The sequence below is a fragment of the Pinus tabuliformis genome, chromosome 8 (assembly GCF_031772625.1).
Source record: "Pinus tabuliformis cultivar Carrire ecotype Pingquan chromosome 8, CPIR1, whole genome shotgun sequence".
NCBI classification, from domain to species: domain Eukaryota; kingdom Viridiplantae; phylum Streptophyta; class Pinopsida; order Pinales; family Pinaceae; genus Pinus; species Pinus tabuliformis.
Genome location: NC_142294.1, coordinates 192,302,976 through 192,327,532, shown reverse-complemented (window position 1 = coordinate 192,327,532; position 24,557 = coordinate 192,302,976). Strand labels below are relative to the sequence as shown.

Below are 24,557 nucleotides of genomic sequence, written 5' to 3'. Positions count from 1 at the left end.
AAAGAAATATGGGACAAGATTGTTTTAAGCTATGAAAGAGACAATCAGGTAAAACGTGCAAAACTACAATATCTTAGAATTCAATATGAAACTCTCAAAATGCACAACGATGAAAGTATAGCTCATTATTTCCTATGTATAGATGAGGCTGTTAATTGCATGAAAAATTTGGGTGAGGAGGTAAAATAAGTCACTTTCGTTGAAAAGGTTTTAAGATCCTTGTCTTCTAAGTTTGAATCAAAAGTTTCTGCCATAGAAGAAAAGCAAGATCTTCAGAGTATGACTATGAAACAGGTGCACGAAATCCTAACTGCTATTGAAATGAGAAAAGGAGGTCCATCAGATATGAGAGAAGCCGCATTCAGGGCTTTAGGAAGAGAAGAGCTCAATGAATCAGGGCACATTTTAGAAGGAGGAAGAAGCAAACTTTGTAAAAAACCTTCAACGAGGTTCTGCAAGATTCAGAGGTAAACTACTTTTCAAATGCTTTGATTGTGGAAGAGTCAATCATTATGCAGCCAAATGTCCTCATAAAGATAAGCTTGATAAAGGTAAGGAACTGGCAAAATGGAATAGAAAGCATAATATAAGTAAGAAGAGCTACGATACACATGAAGATAGCGATCGTTTATCAAATAGTGATGACGATGAATATGGTAATGATTATAGACTTTTGATGGCTTTTGAAGATGATAATTTCTTGGATGCTTTAGATGAAGATGGTCTCTATGAATAAATTTCTAAACTTAAAATCTATTTAGAAGAAAAGAGTATGATTATAGATACTCTGACATTCCAACTCGCTGAGAGGGAAAAACAAAATGAAAAGTTAGAATGTGAAATTGTGGGTCTAAGAAAAGATATTGAGAAAACAAAAGCTCTTAATCTTAGATTTGCGGAAGGATCAAAAACTTTAGATGAAATTATCAAAGTGCAATGTTCTCCTCTGATAAAGGCAAGTCTTGGATATACTAAAGAAGCATCTCAAGCACAGAAGCCATAAACCTCCAAAATCTATCTTGATGCAGCAAGGAGAAATGAACAGGATGACAATCGTCAGCAAAGGCATAAAGAAGATCATCAGGTAAATCAAGTCCAATTTACTTCAAGGATGAATAGAAGCTATAACCAACCACAGGTAAATCAGTCTCAATTTACTTCAAGAATTAATGTCAATGGAAACTACAATCATCACGTCAGTAGATTTGATAATCACAAGAATTTCTTTAATGGCCAATGTTTTTCATGTCATAACTTTGGACACAAAGCTGCTCAATGTGTTTCTTACAAGACCATCATGACTAGAGAAGCACGAAATCAAAGGAATGTGATTGGGATCATGAAAAATACCTACAATAACTTTTTTTCTCTTGAAAATGAAATAGAATGCTCTATCTGTAACAACTTCAGTCATGAAGATTCTGAATGCATGAGTAAATTTTGGCAAACATCTCAAAAGGAGCAAGATTCATTGGGTCCCAAAACATGGAGAAAGAAATAACCGAAAATAGAAAGATGTGGAATAGCCTTGTATGCAGAAGGACAAGAAAATTAGTGGTGCATCGACAGTGGATGCTCGAAACACATGACAGGTGATAAAGAAAAACTTCAATCCTACAATGCCTTAGAAAAGGAAAACAAGGTCTCATTTAGTAATGACACTCCTATAGTCATCAAAGGTAAAGGTTCTGTTCTCTTAAAAGAAAAGGTTAAAGATGGGAATGTTATGTATGTTGATGGTCTAAGGCATAACCTATTAAGTGTCATTCAAATGTGTGATCAACGAAATGAAGTAGTATTTCGATCAAATGGATGTGTTGTTCATGAGCTTGATATAGGAGAAACAGTGATGAAAGGTGTAAGAACTCCAAACAACTTGTACATTCTCAAGGGAGGACAACAACAATGCTATCTAAGAAAAAATGATCAACACTAGCTATGGCACAGAAGACTGTGGCATCTAAGCTTCCCTCAAATAAGAAAAGCATGAAAATACTAGGCGGTTCGTGATCTTCTAGATATCTCCATTCCAAAAAATACAATATGAAAATCATGTCAATTTGGTAAGCAAACCAGAACACATTTCCCTGGAAAGGAAGGATCAGCTAGTAAGCCTCTTGAGCTTGTTCATACTGACTTATGTGGACCATCAAGGAAAAACTCACCTCATGGAGAAGAATATTTTATATTGTTCATCGACAATTTTTCAAGAATGTGTTGGATAGGACGTCTAAAGCATAAAGACGAAGCATTTGAAAAGTTCAAAGCCTTCAAATCTTTAGTTGAAAATGAATCAAATCTCAAAATCAAATGTCTCAGATAATATTGAGGAGGCGAATTTACCTCGGATGAATTCTTTGACTTCTGTGAAGAACATGGAATAAGAAATGAATTCTCTTCTACAAGAACTCCTCAACAAAATGTTGTGGTAGAAAGGATGAACAGAACTGTTCAACAAATTGCACGTGCTATGATAGATGAGTCTGGAACTCCTGTAACCTTCTGGGGTGAAGCTACATTCGCTGCCATCACTATTCTCAACAAAAAAAGCCTCTGGGTAAACAACACTCAAAATCTACATGAACTTTGGTATGGTAAGACTCTTACTGTAAAATACTTCAGGACTTTTGGAAGCAAATGTTACATCAAAAGGAATGATGAAAAACTTGGCAAGTTTGAACCTAGAGCAGATGAAGGCATTCTCCTTGGTTACTCTTCCTGAAGTAAAGGATACAATTTTTTTAATAAAATACTTGGGAAAATTGTTGAGAGTATTGATGTTGTGGTTGATGAAGCAAGAAAAAATCCAAAGCAGGTAAAAACTGAAGATTATGAAGAAGATGAGGACTATCCTTCCACATCAGATCAGACTAATTCTGAAGAAGAAACCAATGAGGCACCAAAAGAACAGATAAGGTTAGAAGAAAAGACTCCATACAGGTATGTTCAGAAGAATCATCCAGAGACTCAAATTTTGGGGTAGAAAGAGGCAGGTGTGCAAACAAGAAGAACTATTATAGAAGCTTCAAGCTATCTAGCATTGTTTTCCTTTGTCAAAATGAAAAATGTAAATGAAGCATGTAAAGATGAATGTTGGGTCAAGGCCATGAATGAAGAACTTGAGCAGATCGAAAAGAATAATACTTGGGAATTGGTTCCTAGACCTAATGATAAGAATGTCATTGGAACCAAATGGATATCTGAAAAATAGATGAATGAAAATGTAGAAGTTATTAGAAACAAGGCCAGACTTGTTTGTAAAGGGTATGCTCAACAAGAAGATATAGACTTTGAAGAAACTTTTGAACCTGTTGCTAGACTTGAAGCCATAAGAATTTTCCTTTCTCTTTCTATCTTTTAGAAGTTCAAAGTATATCAAATGGATGTGAAATCTGCCTTTCTTAATAGAGACCTAGAAGAAGAACTATATATTGAGCAACCAGACATATTCATCCTTGAAAATGATCAAAAGCTTGTATGCAGACTCAGAAAGGCTCTCTATGGTTTAAAACAAGCTCCAAGGGCCTGGTATTATCGTCTTGACAAATACCTTCATCAACAAGGTTTTTCAAAAGGATCAGTTGATAGCAATCTATATATAAAAATTGACAATGATAAATTGCTAATACTTGTTGTGTATGTTGATGATATCATTTTTGGTAGCAATGAAGAAGCCATGAGTCAAAACTTTGCTTTGGTAATGCAGAAATTTTTTTAAATGTCCCTACTTGGTGAGCTCACATATTTTCTTGGCTTACAAGTTCAACAAAATAAAGATGGTATTTTTCTATCACAAACCAAGTACCTCAAGCAGATCTTGAAGAAATATGGCATGGAAGATTCTAAACCAGTATGTACCCCTATGGTAACAGGATGCAGCCTTAGCGCAAATGATGAATCAATAGCAGTACATCAACCAACCTACAGATCCATGATTGGTAGTCTGCTCTATCTAACAGGTACCCGACCAGACATTATGCATGCAGTGGGAATAGTTGGAAGATTCCAAGCAAATCCAAAGGAATCACATCTTTAGGCAGTCAAAAGGATCTTCAAATATCTTCAAGGAACTCATAATTTTGGCTTATGGTATCCTAGAGACACAGATCTTACACTTCATGCATACACAGATGGAGATTGGGTAGGAAGCATGGATGATAGAAAAAGCACTAGTGGTGGCGCATTCTATATGGGTTCCAGATTAGTGTCTTCGTTCAGTAAGAAACAAAGTTCAGTTGAATTATCTAGAGCTGAAGCAAAATATGTGGTTGTTGCATCTTTCTTCACACAACTCCTTTGGATGATGCAAACATTGCAAGACATTCATATCACATGTACTCCACCCATCTCCATTCTATGTGATAATACAAGTGCAATCAAAATTTCAAAGAACCCAGTCATGCATTCCAAGACCAAGCACATACCTATTAAATATCATTTTCTCCATGAACAAGTGTTTGAACAAAAGGTCAAATTGGGGTACGTTCCCTCGAAACAACAGGTTGATGATATATTCACCAAACTATTGCCAAGAGAGACATTTGAATATCTCAGACAAAAGCTAGGAGTAGTTGGTGCATCATCTTGTTGTTGAAACCTACCCGGTTCAGAGAAAAGTGGTTGTACGTGAGTTTTTTGAAGCATATCCGCGTACATACACTGGTTGTTGTGGATACAGTCACGTATATGTTGGTTTGAAGAAAACAGTGGGCTAGACTCGGGATGAAAAGAGTATGATATGGGTCTGACAAAGACCATCTGGCACAGGTTTAGGGGGATCATATACTTCTAATAATGCATTGTTGGCATTATCTTAGAAGATCTTGGTACAATTTCGCAGTTGTTTTTTATTCAAGTGGAACAGGTGCAGAGGGAGATCATGGTTGCTGATGGTGTTTGACAAATGCTACTAATGATAGTTGTTGATAAATATCTTGTTTTAGATATTTTTTCTCTATGTCATATATATATTTTATTATCAAGGTCATGTAACGACCTATTTTGTTTCCCAACTATGCCTGGGATAAATGATGTAATGTTCTTGTTTTCTCATGTATAAACTTTTTGTGTATCCCCACTTGGTTGGGTGGATGAGTTAATTTTGGTATATCCCCACTTGGTTGGGTGGATGAGTTAATTTTGGTATATCCCCACTTGGTTGGGAGATGGATGTATGCATGAGTCTTTGGTGATAAGAAGGTCATCTATGATGATAGAGTCATGTTCTTCTTGAAGAACATATTTTCGCAGACCTTGCTTATAGTCAGGGGGAGCATGAACAACACACTTCAACATATCAGAGAATTCAGCATGTACTCAGGGGGAGCATAACCTTTTGCCCTTGATGACAAAAGGGGAGAGTGACTTGGTGTTGTCATCAAGTCCAAAGGGGGAGATTTTTGGCATTATGACACTGGTTTGGCACTATGACACAGATGTTGTCCTTGATGGAAACTCACTCATATGACAGATCATAGTTCAACGTCACAGAATGAAGGAAAAAAAGGTATAGGCAGGGTCCCCTTGACCAACCCGCGTATACATGCAGGATTGTAGACCAAAAGGCGCGTATGCGTATACACACAGTTTCACACAAGGAAAAGCATGTACATATTGGAAAACTTGGTTTTGGTCCATGGTATTTGGTCTGTGGTATTTTGACCCATGGTATTAGTCCAAGGTATCTTGTCCGGAGTGTTGACCCCAGTTATTTGGTCCAAGGTATTGATTCTAAGTGGTTTTGGACCATGGTATTGAGTAAGGCCTAAGACTATAAAAGGAGGAGGAGATCATTAGGCAAAGGCACTCAAGTATTGAATATCTAATGAAGAGGAAGATCTAGAATACTGGTCATTGGGTTATGGTGCATAGTTGGACTTGAATCAAGGAGGAACCTGAATGCTTGAAGAAGGATAAGTTCTATTGATGGGTCAAGATCTTAAGCCTTGAAGAGAAGTATCTTTGTGTGCTTTTTGATCTTTTATCTGAATAATTGGCGCATATCGTAATCTATAAATCGAATGATCTAGGGATAACCAATGTCTGAATAGTAGTAAAGGTTAAATCATCTTTTATAGATCTGTACGCAGGTTCAGTATAGCAAAGGCGCATATACATGCTTGTTTGGCATTTCAAAACTGCATATACGTAGGTCTGCCTTAAGAAAAGTGTGTATGCATGCAGGTTTGACACATTGAAGTAGCATACACCTCATAAAATATGTTTTAGCTACTTCTGTTTACTGTTGTAATGTTCTGGGTTCTTGATTGGGTTCTGGTTGCTGTTACTGTGTTCTAGTTACAACATTCAGAAAAATGATTGTTTGATTCAGTTTTGGTTGGAGCAAAGGAGATTGATTGATGTAGATATATTTGATTTCTGATTGATGTTATTGATGGATCGAGTCTGAAAATTAATGAAACGTGTTCCCTGGAAGAAAGGAGAAGGTTGTAGCCTTCTGTAGGTCAGCACCTACGTATTTGTAAACACATCAGCTGGTACAAGAGCTAAGGGGGTGGTAGCTCCCTTGCAGGAAAAGCTGGAGAATGAGAGAAGGTTGTAGCCTTCTGCAGGTAGAAACCTGCATACTAGTATAAGGCTGCACCAGTGCAAAATTTGTAAAAAGAAGTTTCTTATTAAAGAAAGACACAGACGATTGCAGCAGGTGGTTTTCACCCACATTGGGTTTCCACCTTATATCTTGTGTTCATGTGTGTGATTACCTGTTTTGTTTACTGCAGCTAAATACTGGTTATATGGTTCCGATACACAGATTAAATATCGAATAACTAAATTATAAGTTTGCAAGGTATACGCTGGTTGCTCTAAACACAGTTGCGTATACCCACAAGTTTCATTAACAAAAGTGGCGTATATAAATCTGTTTATGGAAATGAAATATTGTTAAATTGCTAATACTGATTCACCCCCCCTCTCATTATTATTTCCAAAAAACAAAAAATGCTCCATTGTAATCATCTTCATGTCACTAAATGAATTACTCTTCTTATCATACTGCCATAATTATGTTTTCCTCTCTCGACAATACCAATTATTTTCCATTATGCAAGCTTCATGGCATATAATTATGTCTATGATTTATTCTTGTACTCAAAATCAACTATAATTTCTATGCAACCTATTTAAAATTATTCAACAACTCATATTTAATGAACGCTACCAAACACCCATCAAGATTGAAGTTGTATCTCCTATTCCTAGAAATATATAATCAACCCACTTAGGGAATGTATTGTTAACTCATTTAGATAACTTGACAAAACATCACACCCTTGATAGAGACATGTACACTTTTACTCTATCTACGACAAATTTTCCACTATAAGCATTGCTAGACTCAGTATAAATATCCTCTTAGTACTAAATATATTTTCACTATCATATCACCTTTCTACTAGACGTATTCATATGCTTCATTGCCTAGTATCAATTCTTATTGATACCATTTCTTCTCTATTAAGAATATATTATTCTTTTCTTTGTAATCTTAAAACAATCTCTAATAATTTAGGTTACACTACTAATATGCATCTCCACCTTATCACCTCCTTAACATCAGCAACATTATTTTTGCATCCTTTCTTTGATTTTTTCAACACTTCTTCAAGCAAATTGATCTTTTTATCACCTATACCCACATCAATACTCAAACAATCATGGTATTAATTTTAAATATACATGTATTTCACATTTTCATTTGTGGTAACATGATATTTTTGCAATTCAACTACTACAACATCACTTTTGACAATAAAATTAATTTTCTCATATATGTTGCCTCACTAATTGTTTTGTTTGAATAATTTTCCTCTCTTTCTCTTATGTAGGCCACCTTATTTGATAATCCATTAACATATTCAATTTTTTAGCAAAATACAATTCTCAAAGGCACACATTTGACATTCTTCCCATTCACATAGAATCTAAACATCAATCTTACCCCACATTCACTTACATATTTCTTCATCTCTACTAGTATATTTGTAATACACACGTCCCTTCTTTAAACAAAAAATATTTTGCTTTGATGTCTCATTCCTTCATAGGTATAGTTATCATGATATTCAACTAGTTTTTGCTTCTCCTATTGTTATAATTGGCAGTGATACCACTTGGTACAACATGGAATATAATTACATTAACACAAAAAAATCTATGATATCACTTGACATAATAAATTCACCCTTTTGTATTACAATATGTGGTCCTTAAACTAAACAAACATCTCTAGATTTCCTTTATACTCCAACCAATGATACAAATAATATATATGATGGATAAAGGGGTTTTATAAGGAAAAGTTAAATTCATTCCAAATAGATATTATTTCTAAATACTAGTTTACAAAATCAATATCTTATTACTCTAATTTTTATTCTATTTTACATTCCCAAAATTAATATATATCATAAGAGATATGGATATTGGACAACCTCCCACACTTAGTAATAGTAATAATATCAATGTTGGTTACTACATATCATCATTTAAGAATAGTGAGATTTTGTCCCTACTACTACTTATTACACACAAACTTACCTTATTAGAAGAATTAAAAATGAGATATCCATAAAACATCCTAATGAATTTAAATTGAGTTAGCAATATTAACTTTGCAACCAATAAAACTGCTCATAAAAATTATATATTTCAAATAAAACTCAATATTCGATATTTCTAATAAAAAAATTAATATATCATAATATTTAGTAAACACAAAAAAGAAAACCTATATATAAATATCAATAAAAAATTAATATATCATTATATTTAATAAACACACCAAAAAAAGCATATATAAATATAAATATGATAAACTTTGTAATATATTTTGGTTCGCCCCAGTTTTTTTTTAAATGAACATGTTCTTAATTTAGCATAAGAATAAATTATTACAATGATTATGAAGGGAATCTCTTTTCAAAATAAACATTTTTCCTGGAATAACATAAATTACTTCTTGACTTTATCTAAAATTTCATCGTCTATAGTAAGTTAACATTTTCGTGATTAACCATAAAGTATTTCTTGACTCTATCTAAATTTTAATATTCACTATAATTAAAACCATGTGTAAAATATTACAGGTAGTGAATGCACGACAATATTATGACCCCATCTTAAGTGAAAAGTCATCACGATGAACATGGTCATAAAAATCCTATTACTTTAACTTGACCTGATGCATACCCTTATCTTCGTACACACGTATTAATGGGAGCCTTGTGATGTATAGGTTCCATCATCAAATGGAGACAAGGTGGGTTAAACTTTCAAATGCACTTTCCTATGTTTACTTAATGGTGAAATTTGGGAGACCACCATCAAATGGAGACAAGGTGGGTTAAACTTTCAAATGCACTTTCCTATGTTTATTTAATGGTAGAATACGGGAGCATTCTCTGAAAGGTAAAAATGGTCTCTGAACGAGTGAAAAAAAAATTAATGTGTTTGAAATTATAATGATTATTATTAGATTTTTAAAAGTGTAGATTAATAGTAATTTTCTCACATTTTATTTTTATATTTTAAAAGTAAAGATTAAGTGTAATTTTTTAACATTTTATTTTTATATTTGAAAGGAGTGAGAGGAGTATTTTAAAATCAGTATAATTTTCTTGACTTAAAAAATCTAAAAGGATGGTTGTACCACATTTTCTTTGAAAATTAGATCAAATGTAAGTATAAGATGAACACTTGAAGAAAAAAAAAATCATCGTTTAGGAGCTAATATTTTTTGGTCATAGTCTTTTGGGAATTGATCAACTCCAACTTTCACTATGAAGCTCATGAGATTGAATTGTTGTTATCTTCACAATTTTTAATTTCTTCTTAACACTAGCAAAGTCAAATAGACATTTTACAATTTTGAGATTGAGGTTGAGTTTATTTTTTTGTCTAAGTCTTTATTGTCCCACAATTTCCACTTAAATATTAAAGTAAAAATATTTTTAATATTATCGTTATTATGCAAAATGATCTCTTCCTTTATCCCCCATTGGTCTAGCCAAGATGGGGCATCCTTATGCCATCCTTGCTTAAGATGAAGGTGGGGTTTTAGCTAGAGTTACAAACAATTTTAGAAATCCTCTTGAGTTCCATGTTGTATAACTTCTTTTTATACATAAGATGTCTAATAATAGACAATATTTTTAATGAGGGAAAGTGTTGCTTCAATTAGGGTCCCGAGCATTTTCTTTAATTTTGAGATTGTATGTTATAAATTGCTTTTGAATCTATTCAATCTTCTTCCATAATTTTGTACATATACTAAAACCCTAATCCCAATCCTTAAAAAATAAAATAAGTGAAGAAAAAAAAATAAAAAATAAGAAAATGTTTCATTTATAATTTATAATTTATTTTTTAATTTCTAATAATAAATAATGAATAAACTAATTTTTAATATTTATATTAAAATTATTAAAATATTTTTCAAATAAAAAATTTAAAGAAACTAAACACCAATTTTTTAAAGAAAATAAATAATGACAAAACTATAACTATACATACATATTTAATTGAAAAAATAGAGAATGTTAAAGCGGCACCTCTAATTTTATCATCAATTAATTCTATTATTTGTCATACAATATATCATATTCAAAATCTCTAATCCATTAATGTAAATTACGTTAAAACTTCCATTCGTAACTTTAAGGACAATGTCATATTTTTAAATTGAAAACCCATGCAAACCATTAAAAAAACAAAAATCAATAAATAAAACAGCTACAGTTAATATTATTCATAAAATATGAAATATAAAAACCCATTTTTAAAATTGAACATCTATACACTACAAAACCTCGAAAACAAAAAAAAACCAATAAATAACATAACTATAACAAATATTATATATATATATATATATATATATATAATAGTAATAAATATATATATATATATATATATATATATATGTATATATATATATTCAATAAGATTATAGGTTTGAGACTGGTGAAGGAAACCCTGGTTTTTGAACATGAACCCTAGCTCTTCCGTCGATGCTGCCTCGGCATTGGCCGCCGTCCGGCCTCTGGTCTGCCATTACGGAGCTGGAGAGGTGCGTATCAGGCCAGGATTACGGGACTATTCTACCAAGAAACGCCCAAACACACCAAGAGCATCGAAGGCAAGACTGGAGCAGGATGTTGTTGTTGATGGAGCTTCCAGCGGGGGTGCCGTCAGGGCGGCCGTTGCACAGAGGGTCAGGAGATGCGTTTTCGTGTCTGCCATTATCCGAAAACAGCAGGGTATGATAGCGCACGTAGGGGCTATATTTCACGCCGATCTTCCGCCTCTGCAACCACCTGCACAAATCAGCCCAGATCTGATCGATCCCCCTGTTTTCCATGATCTGACAAGTATGGGTTACACCCAGAAGACGATGATTGTCGATTACCCTAGGATCGGCACAAGCGTTTTGAGTGAGGGAGCGTTCTTCAGTAAAAATGGAGCCCTCAGGATGGAAAAACGCAGATTGTATTTAAGGTATGAAGGAAAAACCCATTTCATAGAATATCAGAATGTTGTTCTGTTAATATATGATGCAGATCTGAGTACCTACATACCATGGGGCTCTGCCTGGGAGCCATTGCCAAGGGACCTGTATAAGCCAGACCTGGAAACCCCATGGGATGGACAAAATAAAAAAAACAGGGGAGCAAGTTCTTCTTTACAGAAAACATTCAAACTACCGCAGCTCAGCCACAAAGAGGCCGAAAATTTCTGCCAGGGTAAAGATTGGATCCAGATCTTCATCAAACAAACAGGGGGCAGCCACTGTTGCATGCGACTAAGCAAGAATTCAAACATACAAGAGCTAAAAAACAAAATACAAAACCAATTTGGAATACCCACAAGACACCAGAACCTGATATGTGCAGGTCGTAGCTTACAGGACCATCTTACTCTACAGGAATATGGGATCTGTCAGGATACAACCATATACCTTAACCTAAGACTGCGTGGTGGCTGCAACGGATCTGGCTCAAAGACTCCAGGCTCCTTTCGTGATGCAGTAAAGGGGAAAGGGAAAATGCAGGACAAACCAATGTTACCACCAGAACAACCTGGGCCACATATAGTAGAACAAAAACTGGAACATACAATGCTCCAAGTTACTATACCAGAGGTAACTGCACTACACTCTGACTTCACAAAACATGCTGTAATATGTAGATTTAATGGTTTCTGGCCAAAATCAGATGCTTTACATCAATGGATACATTCCCACTGGACACCAGAATGTAATATATACCTATGTTCAAAAGGTTTTTTCATTGTACACTTCCACACAGAGGAAGAAAGGGACAACATCATCAATGAGGGGCCTTGGTTTTGGGGTAGTGCAGGTCTCTTTGTTACCCCTTGGTTTGCTGAATTCGACCCAAACACTATGAAAATCTCAACAACGCCTGTTTGGGTGAGGCTTCACAACCTCCCATTACATCTCTGGCACCCCATAGTATTATATGCCATTGGGAATTCCTTGGGGAAATTCCTAAAAGTGGATGAAGACAGATATAGCAAAGGGATTTACACATTTTCCAGAATTTGCGTTGAAGTGGACTTGAGTCAGGGGCTGCCTGATCAAATATCATTAAACTATAATAACACGGAGTGGATACAGCCCCTAGACTATGAAAACACAGCATTCAGATGTCGCAGCTGCCGGCAAACAGGACACCTTCAAAATTCTTGCCCACTGGCCAGAAAGAATACAAAAGGAAACAAGAAACAACCAAAAAAGCCAAATGGGTGGCAGAATACAAAACCGTTGGAAGAAGAGGACATTCATCCAGAGCATAAAGTGAATCAAGAGGAACCGGATATAAATATGGAACAAAATGGCACACATGAAGAAAAAGCACCAGACCCACAAATGGAGGACCATGTTAGGCAGCAGGAAATGCCACAGCCGGAAGCTAGTGGCAACAAAAGAATCCATGGATCAGAAGGATCAGAATCCGACAAAGAACCTCCAGTGAACACGCAGGAATACTCACAGGCCATCATTGTTCCCCCTTCCGACTCACAGGGTTGGCGTAGGGTGGAGAAGAAGAAGGGCAGAAAAGTATAGGCTTTGATGTAATTGTAACTTTTTTTATTCTTTTTACGAGTGTACTTGTCCTATTCATGGACAACTATCTGCATATGCTCTAAGCATCTACAAAATGTAATTTATCTCAATATGAATATAAACTACGACTTTTTCTACCGGAAAAAATATAAATTCAATAACTTTTTTCAGAAAATGGAATGCTTCTGCAGAGCATTTAGAAACAACATATGATATGAGAAGTAATGAGATATCACATAGAATATTAAACTTATGATTTTTGGAAAATTTAAATTGAAATTCCAGGTATCACAAAATTTAAAATAAAATTACAAAATTTTAAAAACAAATAAAATACCAAAAATCAATAAATAAGACAACTATGAAAAAATATAAAAAAAATATATCTCCAATTTTATCATCAATTAATTTGCATATATAAAATAAAATATACAATATCTAAAATTCCCTATCCGTTCATCTAATTTATAATTTTAATTATTTACTTTAACCAATGGAAAATTTTAAATTGAAAATCCATACACTACAAAACTTCCAAAAAAAAAAACTTTAATTATTAACTTTAGGAAGGAAAAAATTTTAAGTGGAAAATTCTTACACTACAAAATTTATAAAAACAGAAAAAGCAAAAATATCAACAATATAAAAACATGAAGATTTTAAATTGAAAATTATTACACTACAAAATTTATAAAAAAACAAAAACATCAATAATATAGGAGGAGGATAATATAAATTTCAATAAAATTTTCTCCTTTTCCATCATCGTGAAAATGGAATAATGGAACGCTTCCTAGCCGTGTTTAAGATGAACATATGATATGAGAATATTGATGGGATTATTTTCAAAGTGAGTTGTTTTTAGTGAGTTTTTTTTGGGATTTTTTTAGTGGTTTTTTTTAATGTCTTACAAAATTATTGAAATTAGAAGTTTGATAGATAATCTGTGTACAATCGAAGTGTTGTACAATTTTTCAGGATGCTAAATCTATTTGATAGATAACCCGTGTACAATCGAAGTGTTGTACAATTTTTCAGGATGCTAAATCCATATATCTAGTCAAAAACATAATTTAAATAACACAAATCAAAATTTCAAGTCAATTTTTTGGCGGTAGTCTAACAACTATGCTTTTTTGCCCTAAAAATTATCGAAATTCCGGACATATTTAAAAAAAATCCATATATCTAGTCAAAAACCTAATTTAAATAACACAAATCAAAATTTCAATTCAATTTTTTGGCGGTAGTCTAACAATTATGTTTTTTCTCCCTGAAAGTTATGGAAATTCCGGACATATTTTAAAAAAATCCGGCAGGGGTTTTTGTAAATCCAAGTAAAAGATTTCAATATTCATAATTTTAGGTGTTCTAAAACTTTTTGATGGTGCTGAATCTATTTCCACCATCAAAAACATGATTCAAAAATTGTCTCTACAAAATCTTTTAAAAAAAATTGTCAGATTCCAACTACGTTTAGCCGTCCGAGTTATTCCTCCGCCTCAAATCTATTTTTTTTTTTTTTTTACAAAATTTGGGTACTAGAAAATCCAAAAATCACATTAAAAATAATTCCCTGGCAAATATCCCATAAAATATTAAATTCATTTACTTTAACGGGGTTCCGAGGTAAAAAAATCCAATTTTGAAGTATTTTGGGGTTCCAACGTACAGAATCCAATTTTGATGTATTTGTCGGAGAATGAGACAAGGTAGGGTCCATAACCACCCCAGCTTGCCTCATTGGAGTACCAAGCGATGCGGACTCTTTTCCCTCCCATTCTCTCTTTAATACGCTCCACTACCGCTTCCCTCACCTCGTTTTTCTCTTTCGGTGTCTCTGCATCTTTTCCTTTCTCGCCATTTTGCACCACTGAGAACTCGAGCTGAGGGATCGATTCCCTCGTCGTCGATATCTATATTTCTTCTTTTTGTGTTCGGCTCTAATTGACCCGTATGTACAGCTAACCTCTGCTTTGTTTTGGATCTGAATTCGGGGAGTGGATTTCGTTTATATAAATAGCAATCGCTGGCAATCGTGCAAGTGAGGTGTTGCTATGCCGGAACCCCACTGGACCCTGTATACTTCCGATGAGGAGCAGAGCAGTGGAGAAAGCGGCCGAGGAAAAAGGAGATGTAAAGAAATTCTGAAAAACCAAGGAGCTCGGCTTGGTGATGATGTTGGCCCCAAGAGACGGAGGGGCAGGCCTGCTGGCTCCAAGAACAAGCCCAAGCCTTCCATTCTCATGATGACAAACGAAAACCCTAACGCCCTCCGTCCCCATGTGCTGGAGATCTCTGATGGCTGCGACGTGGGAGAGAGCGTGGCCACATTCGCCCGCAGGAGGCAACAGGGCATCTGTGTTTTAAGCGGCAGCGGAATCGTGAGCAATGTTACCTTCCGCCAACCTCTGGCACCAGGTGCAGTCATGTCTCTACGAGGTCGCTTCCAGATTCTTTCATTGTCGGGAGGTTTTCTGCTGCCGCCCGCTCCTCCCGCGGCGTCCGGCCTCACGATACAGTTAGCCGGCGGGCAGGGACAGGTCGTGCGGGGAAACGTTGTGGGTGCTCTGATGGCCTCTGGTTCTGTCATAATCGTTGCGGCTTCCTTCATGGATGCTACTTATCATCACCTCCCGCTAGATGAGGAACAGCCACCGCCTACCCAGTCTCAGTCCTCGCCCCTTTGTGCTCAACTACGGAGCGATACACCCGTCATGTACAAAGTGCCTTCGAATTTTGTTACCAACTGCGTACCTCTTCAAGGTGAACGCGTCTATACATCAGGGGTCTCTGCCCGACCTCCCCCTTGTTGAGCTATCGGGCAACAAACAGGTAAGTGTTGTGGGTAAAGATTATAGCTCAACCGTCATCTATTTTTAAAGTCGCTGACCCTAAATCATATCTCCACTGAAATGATCGATTGCAATACTGATATTTCTGTAGTGATTATCTGGTAGGGTTTTGTTATGGCTTATACATGTGGATGGTTCTAGAAGATGAAGGCGCTGCAAAGTTCTTCCGGGAAGAAGTGCTCCTATTAAGATTCACAAGAGAAAATGGCCGAATGGATAAGTCGTTGGCAGTATTTAAATGGGCTGTATTAGGTTTCTATAGGTAACAGAGAAATAGAAGAAACAATAACAACCGATGTATGTATTCTAGTCTCCGTCGTCGCTTTCTTAGCTGGTTATATCGATGTAATCCAAGATGCAGAGACAATTAAAAAAGGGATCCGTCTTTATGTTTTCAGAAGGAAAAACACATACTACTTTTATTAAAAAGAAAAGTAGTTACATTGAATCGTAGGTCTATCTACTATTTTCTCCCAGCTATGACGGATATTATTAACATTATCCATTAACATGATCGATTGTGTGCTTTCTAAACTATAACATGTTTAACATTGAATTGTAGGTCTATCTACTATTTTCTCCCAGCTATGAATGATGTTATTAGCATTATCCATTAACATTATATATTGTGTGATTTCTGAACTATAACATGTTTAAGAGATTTAGTCCGGACTATTAAATAACTTTACATATACATTTTCATTCAAAACCTCTATCCATTAACATTATCGATTGTGTGCTTTCTAAACTATAACATGTTTAACATTGAATTGTAGGTTTATCTACTATTTTCTCCCAGCTATGACCGATGTTATTAACATTATATATTGTGTGATTTCTAAACTATAACATGTTTAAGAGATTTAGTTCGGACTATTAAATAAATTTACATATACATTTTCATTCAAAACCTCAAAAAAAAGGGAAGAATCCCTTATATATTTGAACATTATCATTGTATGACTTCATTCTCAAAATTTGTGAACTTGATCTTCTCCACATCTATCATTGTATGACTTCATTCTCGAAATTTTTGAACTTGATCTTCTCCAAATCTATCATTGCATGACTTCATTCTCGAAATTTGTGAACTTGATCTTCTCCAAATCCATGTTGCACCATTTTTTTTTAAGAAGCCATCCACTCCTTGAGAGAAAGAGGTCCTTACATATGTGAGAGAAAGAGGTCATTTTCAATGTAATGATCATTAATTTGATCTTCTTCATCTAATTAGATAGTGATAGAAGATTAAAGACAGATCTCCACACTACCCAACCAATGATGACTTCAAAATTCCCAAGGATATCAACCTCCTCCATTTCAAAGCACTTAGCGCAAAAATGGCTCCCCACAAAGCGAGGAGCTCCACTCTGTTATTAGTACCAACTCTACTGGACGACCTAAAATGAAAAAAGCGCCGAGGCTTTAAAACTATAAATGTCCTCTGGCACATGCCTTGAAAGATGAAGCTCCATCAAATAGTCCACAACAAATTTTAACCAAATATCCTTGAATTGAAAAATTCTTCGAGATATCTTATCCCTCATAAGCCTTTTCTCCATGTAATAGGCCACCACCATATCGAAAGTTCTCCATGACCTGTTCAAAAGTCCATGTGTTTCTAATCCCCCATATGCCCCACATAATGTAGAAAAGTAGCCCCATATGCCTCTTATAATCCTTAAACCATAAGGAGAGACAATCTCTAATCAAAGACCTCCGTAAGTGGCATAAATCTTTAACATATGGAAAACCCGAAACCACCCTCAGACCACAAATCTGAATTTGAGAAAATATGTCTTTTATATTACAACTAAACCTTGCATAATTTGCATTATCTAAGACTATAAAAGCTTCTTCTCAATAAATTTTCCAATATTAACATCCTATTATGTTCTATCAAGCAAATAAATGACTTCAATTTGAGTAAGGTATCCCATTTCCATACCTTCCACACCTTTTGGATCCATAATGCTCTATCATCCCAATCCCAAACCTTGAAAATACTAGAATAAAAATCCTTGATTCAGATTTGACTTTTACATATTTTTTTTCAGAAGAAAAAGTAGTATGGTATTTATATTATGTTCAAAACAGTTTTGTATTTACAGAAATGTGGTGAGATTTTATCCCAGAAAATGCATCCTATTTTGAGAGTATTTTCTTTTATACATCTTTCATTGTTGATATTCAAAATTTTTGGACTGCATAGAGATCATTTCATCATAGAAATATTCAAAAGACTTCTAAAAATATGGAGATACCTGGCCATCTGACATATTTTCCAGAAAAAAAGAGCTTGTAGCATACCAGATTTTTGTCGACCTTATATGCCCGGCATAGAGAAAGGCTGAATGTCATATGTACAAGATTCCATAGAGATGCTCAGTTTCCACTTACCGTATGGAGACTGCATTCCCTTCTTTGAAAGATCATCCGCTTGCTCATTTTGCTTACGTTTTATATGTGAGATAGGGAATATATCAGGCTTCCATAGAGATGTAATCCTGCCCAGCCATCCTGTAAGGCTGTCATTTTTTATACTATGTTTTCCTTTCACGTGATCTATGATTATTTTAGAGTCACCATATACATTGATAGGGCCGATGTCCATGAATGTGCAGAATAGAAGCAGACCATGCAGGGCCATGGCCTCAGCTTTGTTATTGGTCCCATTGCCACCATTCCAATACATGTAGTATTGGAGATCACTTGATATACCAATGAAAACACCACAAGCGCATATGCCATTTTTTGCTGCACCGTCAAAATGAGCCCGTGGGAAGAAGAGTTGTTGAGAGTCTGAGACTGTCGATTGATGTTTTATCTGTTGAGGAATGTTTTGGAGTACGGAGAAATAAAAAGGGATAACCTTATCCATTATATGCCCAAAACTCTCCTTACTGTTTTGGAATATCCTTTTGTTTCTCCACTTCAATATGAACCAGAAGACAGTTAATGGAATGTGACGCCAAATTGATTTTTGTGAACCCCACCATTCATAAGCATCTGTTATGGATGGATGTGAAGTCTCAGGAAAACCCAAAATAGAAGCCATTCGCTTCCATAAACTCTATTATTGTGGGCATTCTAAAAAAATGTGGAAATTATCTTCTGTGCTGGCAAAGCAGATTATGCATATGGCTAGCCCCTGCCAGTTCCTTTTCTGCAAATTTTTCCATGTAAGATTTTTATTATGATATACTAGCCACGAAAACATTATAATTTTTAGAGGACAACTAACCTTCCATAGAGAGTATGGGAAAAGTTTGCGGGAGGTCTCTCTTCGCTGTTCTATCAAGGAGAGATATATGTCTCTCACTAATACAATGGACCAGCCTTTCTTTACCTGCCAATCAATGCAATCTCTGTCCTCTGTTTTATAAAACCCTGCATTTTTCATTGTCCATACAATTCTATTCCATTGGGCAGCCATTTCTCCTTCAAGGCCAAGCTCTCTATGCGATTTTGATTGAGGTATGGCATCCTTCCATCCTTTTATTACTTGTGCCTAGAAGAACAGACCTTTTGTTTTTTTATTGCTCCCATTGAGACCAATCTTCCCCGCCCCTAACCATACATTCAGACCAAAATGGGATTGTGCACCACATAAATTTAATTCAGATGAGAAATATTATTGTTACGTAAGAACTCAACCATTGAAAAAATAGAGGATTTATTTCAGCCATACCTTCTATGGATTCTAATCCAATCTCCACCCTCCTCCTCGGCCTACCTCCCACCTAAAATTTCCCGATGGCCAATGTTTTACCTTCACCATATTCCTCCTTATATGCGTTTCCTCCTTTTCCGGAGCCCGTACATTAATCCAGCTTATCACCTGGTCATTTTTTAGATATTTAGTTCTAATAATATGTTGCCAAATTCTCTCGCCGTTTAATGTCGTCCACCCATTTTCAACAAGTAGAGCCATGTTTATGTATATATTGAGTTTAGGTTGTGATAGTGTATCCTAAATGAGATTGCATGTTAATTTTCTTTTGTAAGTTAAGGAAATAATATCTATGTTCTCAAAATTAATTGGAAATGGGATGGAGTTTTACATCATATATCGTAAATGAAGAATATTCTATGCTAAGAAGTATTATTTGTTTTGATGTCACAGATTAAAAAAAAATTGAAATAATATCTATGTTTTCAAAATTAATTGGAAATGGCATGGATTTTTACATCGTATATTGTAAAAGAAGAATATTTTATGCTAAGAAGTATTATTTGTTTTGATCTCACAGATTTAAAAAATAAAAATTAACTTCACGTTTTAAGGGGTGAAATAATATCTATGTTTTCAAAATTAATTGGAAATGGCATGGATTTTTACATCGTATATTGGAAAAGAAGAATATTTTATGCTAAGTATTATTTGTTTTGATCTCACAGATTTAAAAAATAAAAATTAACTTCACGTTTTAAGGGGTCTTAGCATTAGGTAGTTCAATAACAAAATTATCAAAAGTTTTAAATTTAGTTTTAATTGGTTTGTAGAGTTTATTTTGTCTGGAATGGTTTTCACATTCTATTGAGAGAATAACAAAATTTTGAGCATTTTTAATTGAGTTGTAAATTTAATATAGAAAAAATAAGAAATATTTTTTTTAATAAGCAAAGTTGTTAGTTATAGGTGGATGTAATGTAAAATAAAAAATTACAACCAAAAATATTTTAAATTTAGTTTTCAAACTCATAATAAATTTAAAAATTTAAAAGTTATTGTTTATAGAGATATTGTTTAACTATAATAATGGTTATGCACAATAGGATGTGTACTTTAAATGTATATCTACATAAAATTAATATAAAAATAAGGAAATATAATGTCACATCATAATCTGGAAATACATGATCTTATTTTATTGTGCTCATCATATGCTCACATATAATCAAAATTGAAGATGTCTTACTTATTTCTCAATATGAAAATGCTAGAATGGTTTTCAAATGAAATTTTAGTTAAATATCCCTTTATCAAGCAGTAGAATAATATAATGTTCAATATATAAACTCTACTTTACTATGATTGAGAGGAGTTGGATGAATTCTCTAGTAGGAGATATGATGAATAGTTGAAATTAAAAGATACAAGAGTACTACAAAAAATTCTTCCAATCTATAAGAAAAAGTAGCAAAATATTGCCTCAGATCATTAAATCTCTGAATAACTATCTAGAATTTAGGCTTTGTACCTCAAACCCTCAAGTACCTATAAGGTAATCACTGTCTTAACATCCTAAAGATGAAGGGAAGCTTAGACCAATCTTAAATTACTAGTAGAGTTCAAGTGCGTTGATGTTGTTAGAATTCAAAATAGGAACTAAGAATGTGAAATTGTCACTAAATTATTTACTTCTCAATTTCACTCTGTAATTCATTAAAATCATAAATAAAGAGTCTGATGTGAATGGAAAAGTAAATGAGAAGAAGAAAGCAACCTAAGTGTAACATCCTACCTATATATATATATATATATATATTATTTCGTTAATCTAACAAGCATTAATCATTATAATACTCATTCCTTGTCTACCCCTTGGTCCATCATAACATGGACTTGTATGATTGTTATGGTAATGAAGGGTTAAAAATTGTGATTTGGGTTAGAGTTGGAGCTGTGGAGTTGGAAAGTAAATGACCACGCTGGTAGCCTACATGGTACATTCCACTGCTGCTAGTATTTTTCCCGCACTCGTTCATCGTCATTGGGTAGGATGCCTTCCATTAAAGTCGCAGTGTCCCGAGGTGTCCTCTTGCCTGGAATATGTGTGCTCGTCCTTGCCACCTGTGATGGTGTTAATGCCCTTACCTAACCTATCGTGGAAGGATCCCGAAGTTAGGCTAGCTATCTATCTATCATCCGATCGGCATCGATTGATGGTCTTGATTGTTTAAGCGTGGCCGAAGGGTTTGTCGTCTATTTTGGCAGAAGGGATAGTTCATTTGGTTAATCTTTGCTTCGATGCTCTACTCTGTCATGGCAAACATATGAAACTTTTCGGCTAATTCGCCTCTGAGACTCGAGGTGCCATCCTTGTCCCCATTCTGCTCATATTATGCTATTATGCCTTGTTTCTTCCACTAAGGTTGGGTTATGATAGTTCTAGAGTTGTTTAACGGGTTACTAGCATTTTGGGCAGCAATTTAGAGCCCGACCTAGTCCTTAGTGGTCTTGAAGAAAGGATCATTGCTCTGACGTTCTGAGGTAACATCTATTCCACTGTGATAATATCGTTGATTCTTCTTGCAATTATTTTCCAATTCTTTCCTTGTTGAGGTGGTCCGGTTCCATACAAGTCTGGTTGTAGCTTCAATGGCTTCCCAGCCCACATACAGGTAAGCCTACTTACATTTCATGGTTGATGTTGTTGTCGATTTATTATAGAGGTGGTCTTTTCCTCATGGTTTCTTGTTGTGCAGGTATTACCTCAGGGTCTAGTTCGAAACACTCGTTTAGTTTGTGCATTGTTGAGGACATCTCCAGTGCTAATCTCCACTTCTTCCTACTCCTTCCAAGTGTGTTGGAAAAATCATTTATTGTGCCTTGATTTAGAGAATCACTCTTTGAGACAGACAGTTTCAAGAGTTGTAATTTGTTTGATGTGGCAACTTCAGCCAAGATGGGTTCGAGACCATGAATTGTAATATTAATTAGGGTTTTGGGTTTATTTCTTCTCATACTAGCCCCCTAGAATTAATATAGTTCAATTCTCTGTTGAGCATATGACAAAACTTATTGTAATTTTGTGAAATGTTTTTCGATTGGATTGGATTCGACGGAATATAATTATATCAGACTTATTAATGAATTTTTGGTGTTTATTTATGTAAACCCTCATTGTTGTATAATCAGTTGCTGAGATTTGGGATTTGGTTGATTACCGAGGGTTATTTGTTATGCATGATTTTCTTCTTAGTCGTTGTGCAGGCTATGACATTCATTTTTGTTTAAAGTGCTTTACGTACATATTTGTGATCAGTATGATTAGAATTCATGATTTAGTTTTAAGAAAATGGGGTACATGGCTATGGATGGGTTCTTTACGGACCCGTCTACAGCTCAAATCCTAGGTATGTAAAGAACTGTAAAGAAATCATTTAATTAACCAGAAGCATGGGGAAGGGTTTGCTGAGTTGACTTCTTTCTACAATTTAAGCAAATTATGTGTATAACAAAGCTCTCGTATTTAGGCATATATATTGCTATATGAATATGTTTACAATTCGTATCATTTATTTATTTATTTCTATTAGAAAATGAATAGGCATCTGCTTCACAGTTTATATACTTATGTGTTTCTATGTTAAATTGAGATTCATCTGTAATGCTATTTTCCTTATTAGCTCAACATTGATTACTAATTGACAGTTGTATGGTTCTCTATATGTGTATCAGTATCCATTAGGAAAGGATGCATCATCTATTTGCCTTACTATTCTACTCAGAAATTAGTGAATGATCATTATCTATGCTAAACCATTTCCAAACTATCTACTTATAGGTAATAGGTCATTCACTATTACTATGTTATCTCAATTTACAGTAAACATTCAAACTATTCTACTGACAATGATTACCATGTTAGTATCACTTATCTGTATTTAATTACTTATATATTAAATAATAGGAATATCTCACCACCCAGCCTCGGAACTGACAATTGCGTCCAGGTTTCCCATCCAAGCCCTTCCACCTTTGCCAATAAGGAACAACTGGGTACCTTGGGCGTTAGGACGTTGTCCGGACTCAAGTCACGTACCTCACAACTTGTTACCTCAAATTTCTTTCCCACTGGTTATGTTTGCTAGTTCAAGGAAGAATGCAACACAGTCCTCCACTTCCAACCCCTTCGGAGTTCTACCCACTTTTCCCTTTAAGGAAAAAGGGTGAAGGAGAAGTTGTAACTATTCTCAGAAGTTTGTTCAACTGTTTCTTTGATTCTTTTAATAATCTGGTCCAAAGTCTTTTAAATAATAATTAACAATATTTGTTCTAGCTATTTTAAGCCCATTAGGTTTAATAGTTAAATAACATAAATGAAATTAAACTTGGTAAAAACAACTCATGATGTCTTGTTGTACATTACACTAAGGCTATTATTCATGAAAAATATAATATTGCAAACACTATTGTTAAAGGAGAAAATAAAATATGATAAAGTTTTGTTAGTGCAAAACATATTCGAAGAACAAATCATCCAAAGATATGGAGTAAAATTTGATTCCTTAAATAATTTTCCCAATTCCTAAAAAGCCACATGTAATGTAATTTTTTAAAAGTGAAATATTGTACCCAATAAATTCATAATGGAAGAATTTATATTAACATAAATAAATACTTTAAGTAAGTTCATCTGTACAATTATTTTGGTCATTTAAATGTTGAAAGTTCATTCATATTCATCAAAACTAAATTATGTTGACAAAAAGACCTAAAATATAATTCACTCATTAATCTATTGAAAGTCTAACCATTCCAACACTTACAAAACATACAAATTTTGAAGAGAAAATAGTAAGATATTAAGAAATGACAACCAGATACAATAATATAGTAGCCTAATTCAAATCATCATTTACAT

General features: G+C 34.5%; 1 protein-coding gene and 1 pseudogene across 1 annotated transcript; one reads left to right on the top strand and one right to left on the bottom strand.

The window, feature by feature from the left end:
* The first annotated feature begins 15,083 nt into the window (after positions 1–15,083).
* Positions 15,084–15,925, top strand: LOC149234784 (AT-hook motif nuclear-localized protein 24 pseudogene; annotated as a pseudogene).
* A 2,364-nt stretch (positions 15,926–18,289) lies between these two features.
* On the bottom strand, positions 18,290–18,844 carry LOC149234783 (uncharacterized). Its single transcript, XM_089368381.1, has one exon. The coding sequence runs from the start codon at positions 18,842–18,844 to the stop codon at positions 18,290–18,292; it is 555 nt and encodes a 184-aa protein (XP_089224507.1).
* Between the last annotated feature and the right edge of the window lie 5,713 nt (positions 18,845–24,557).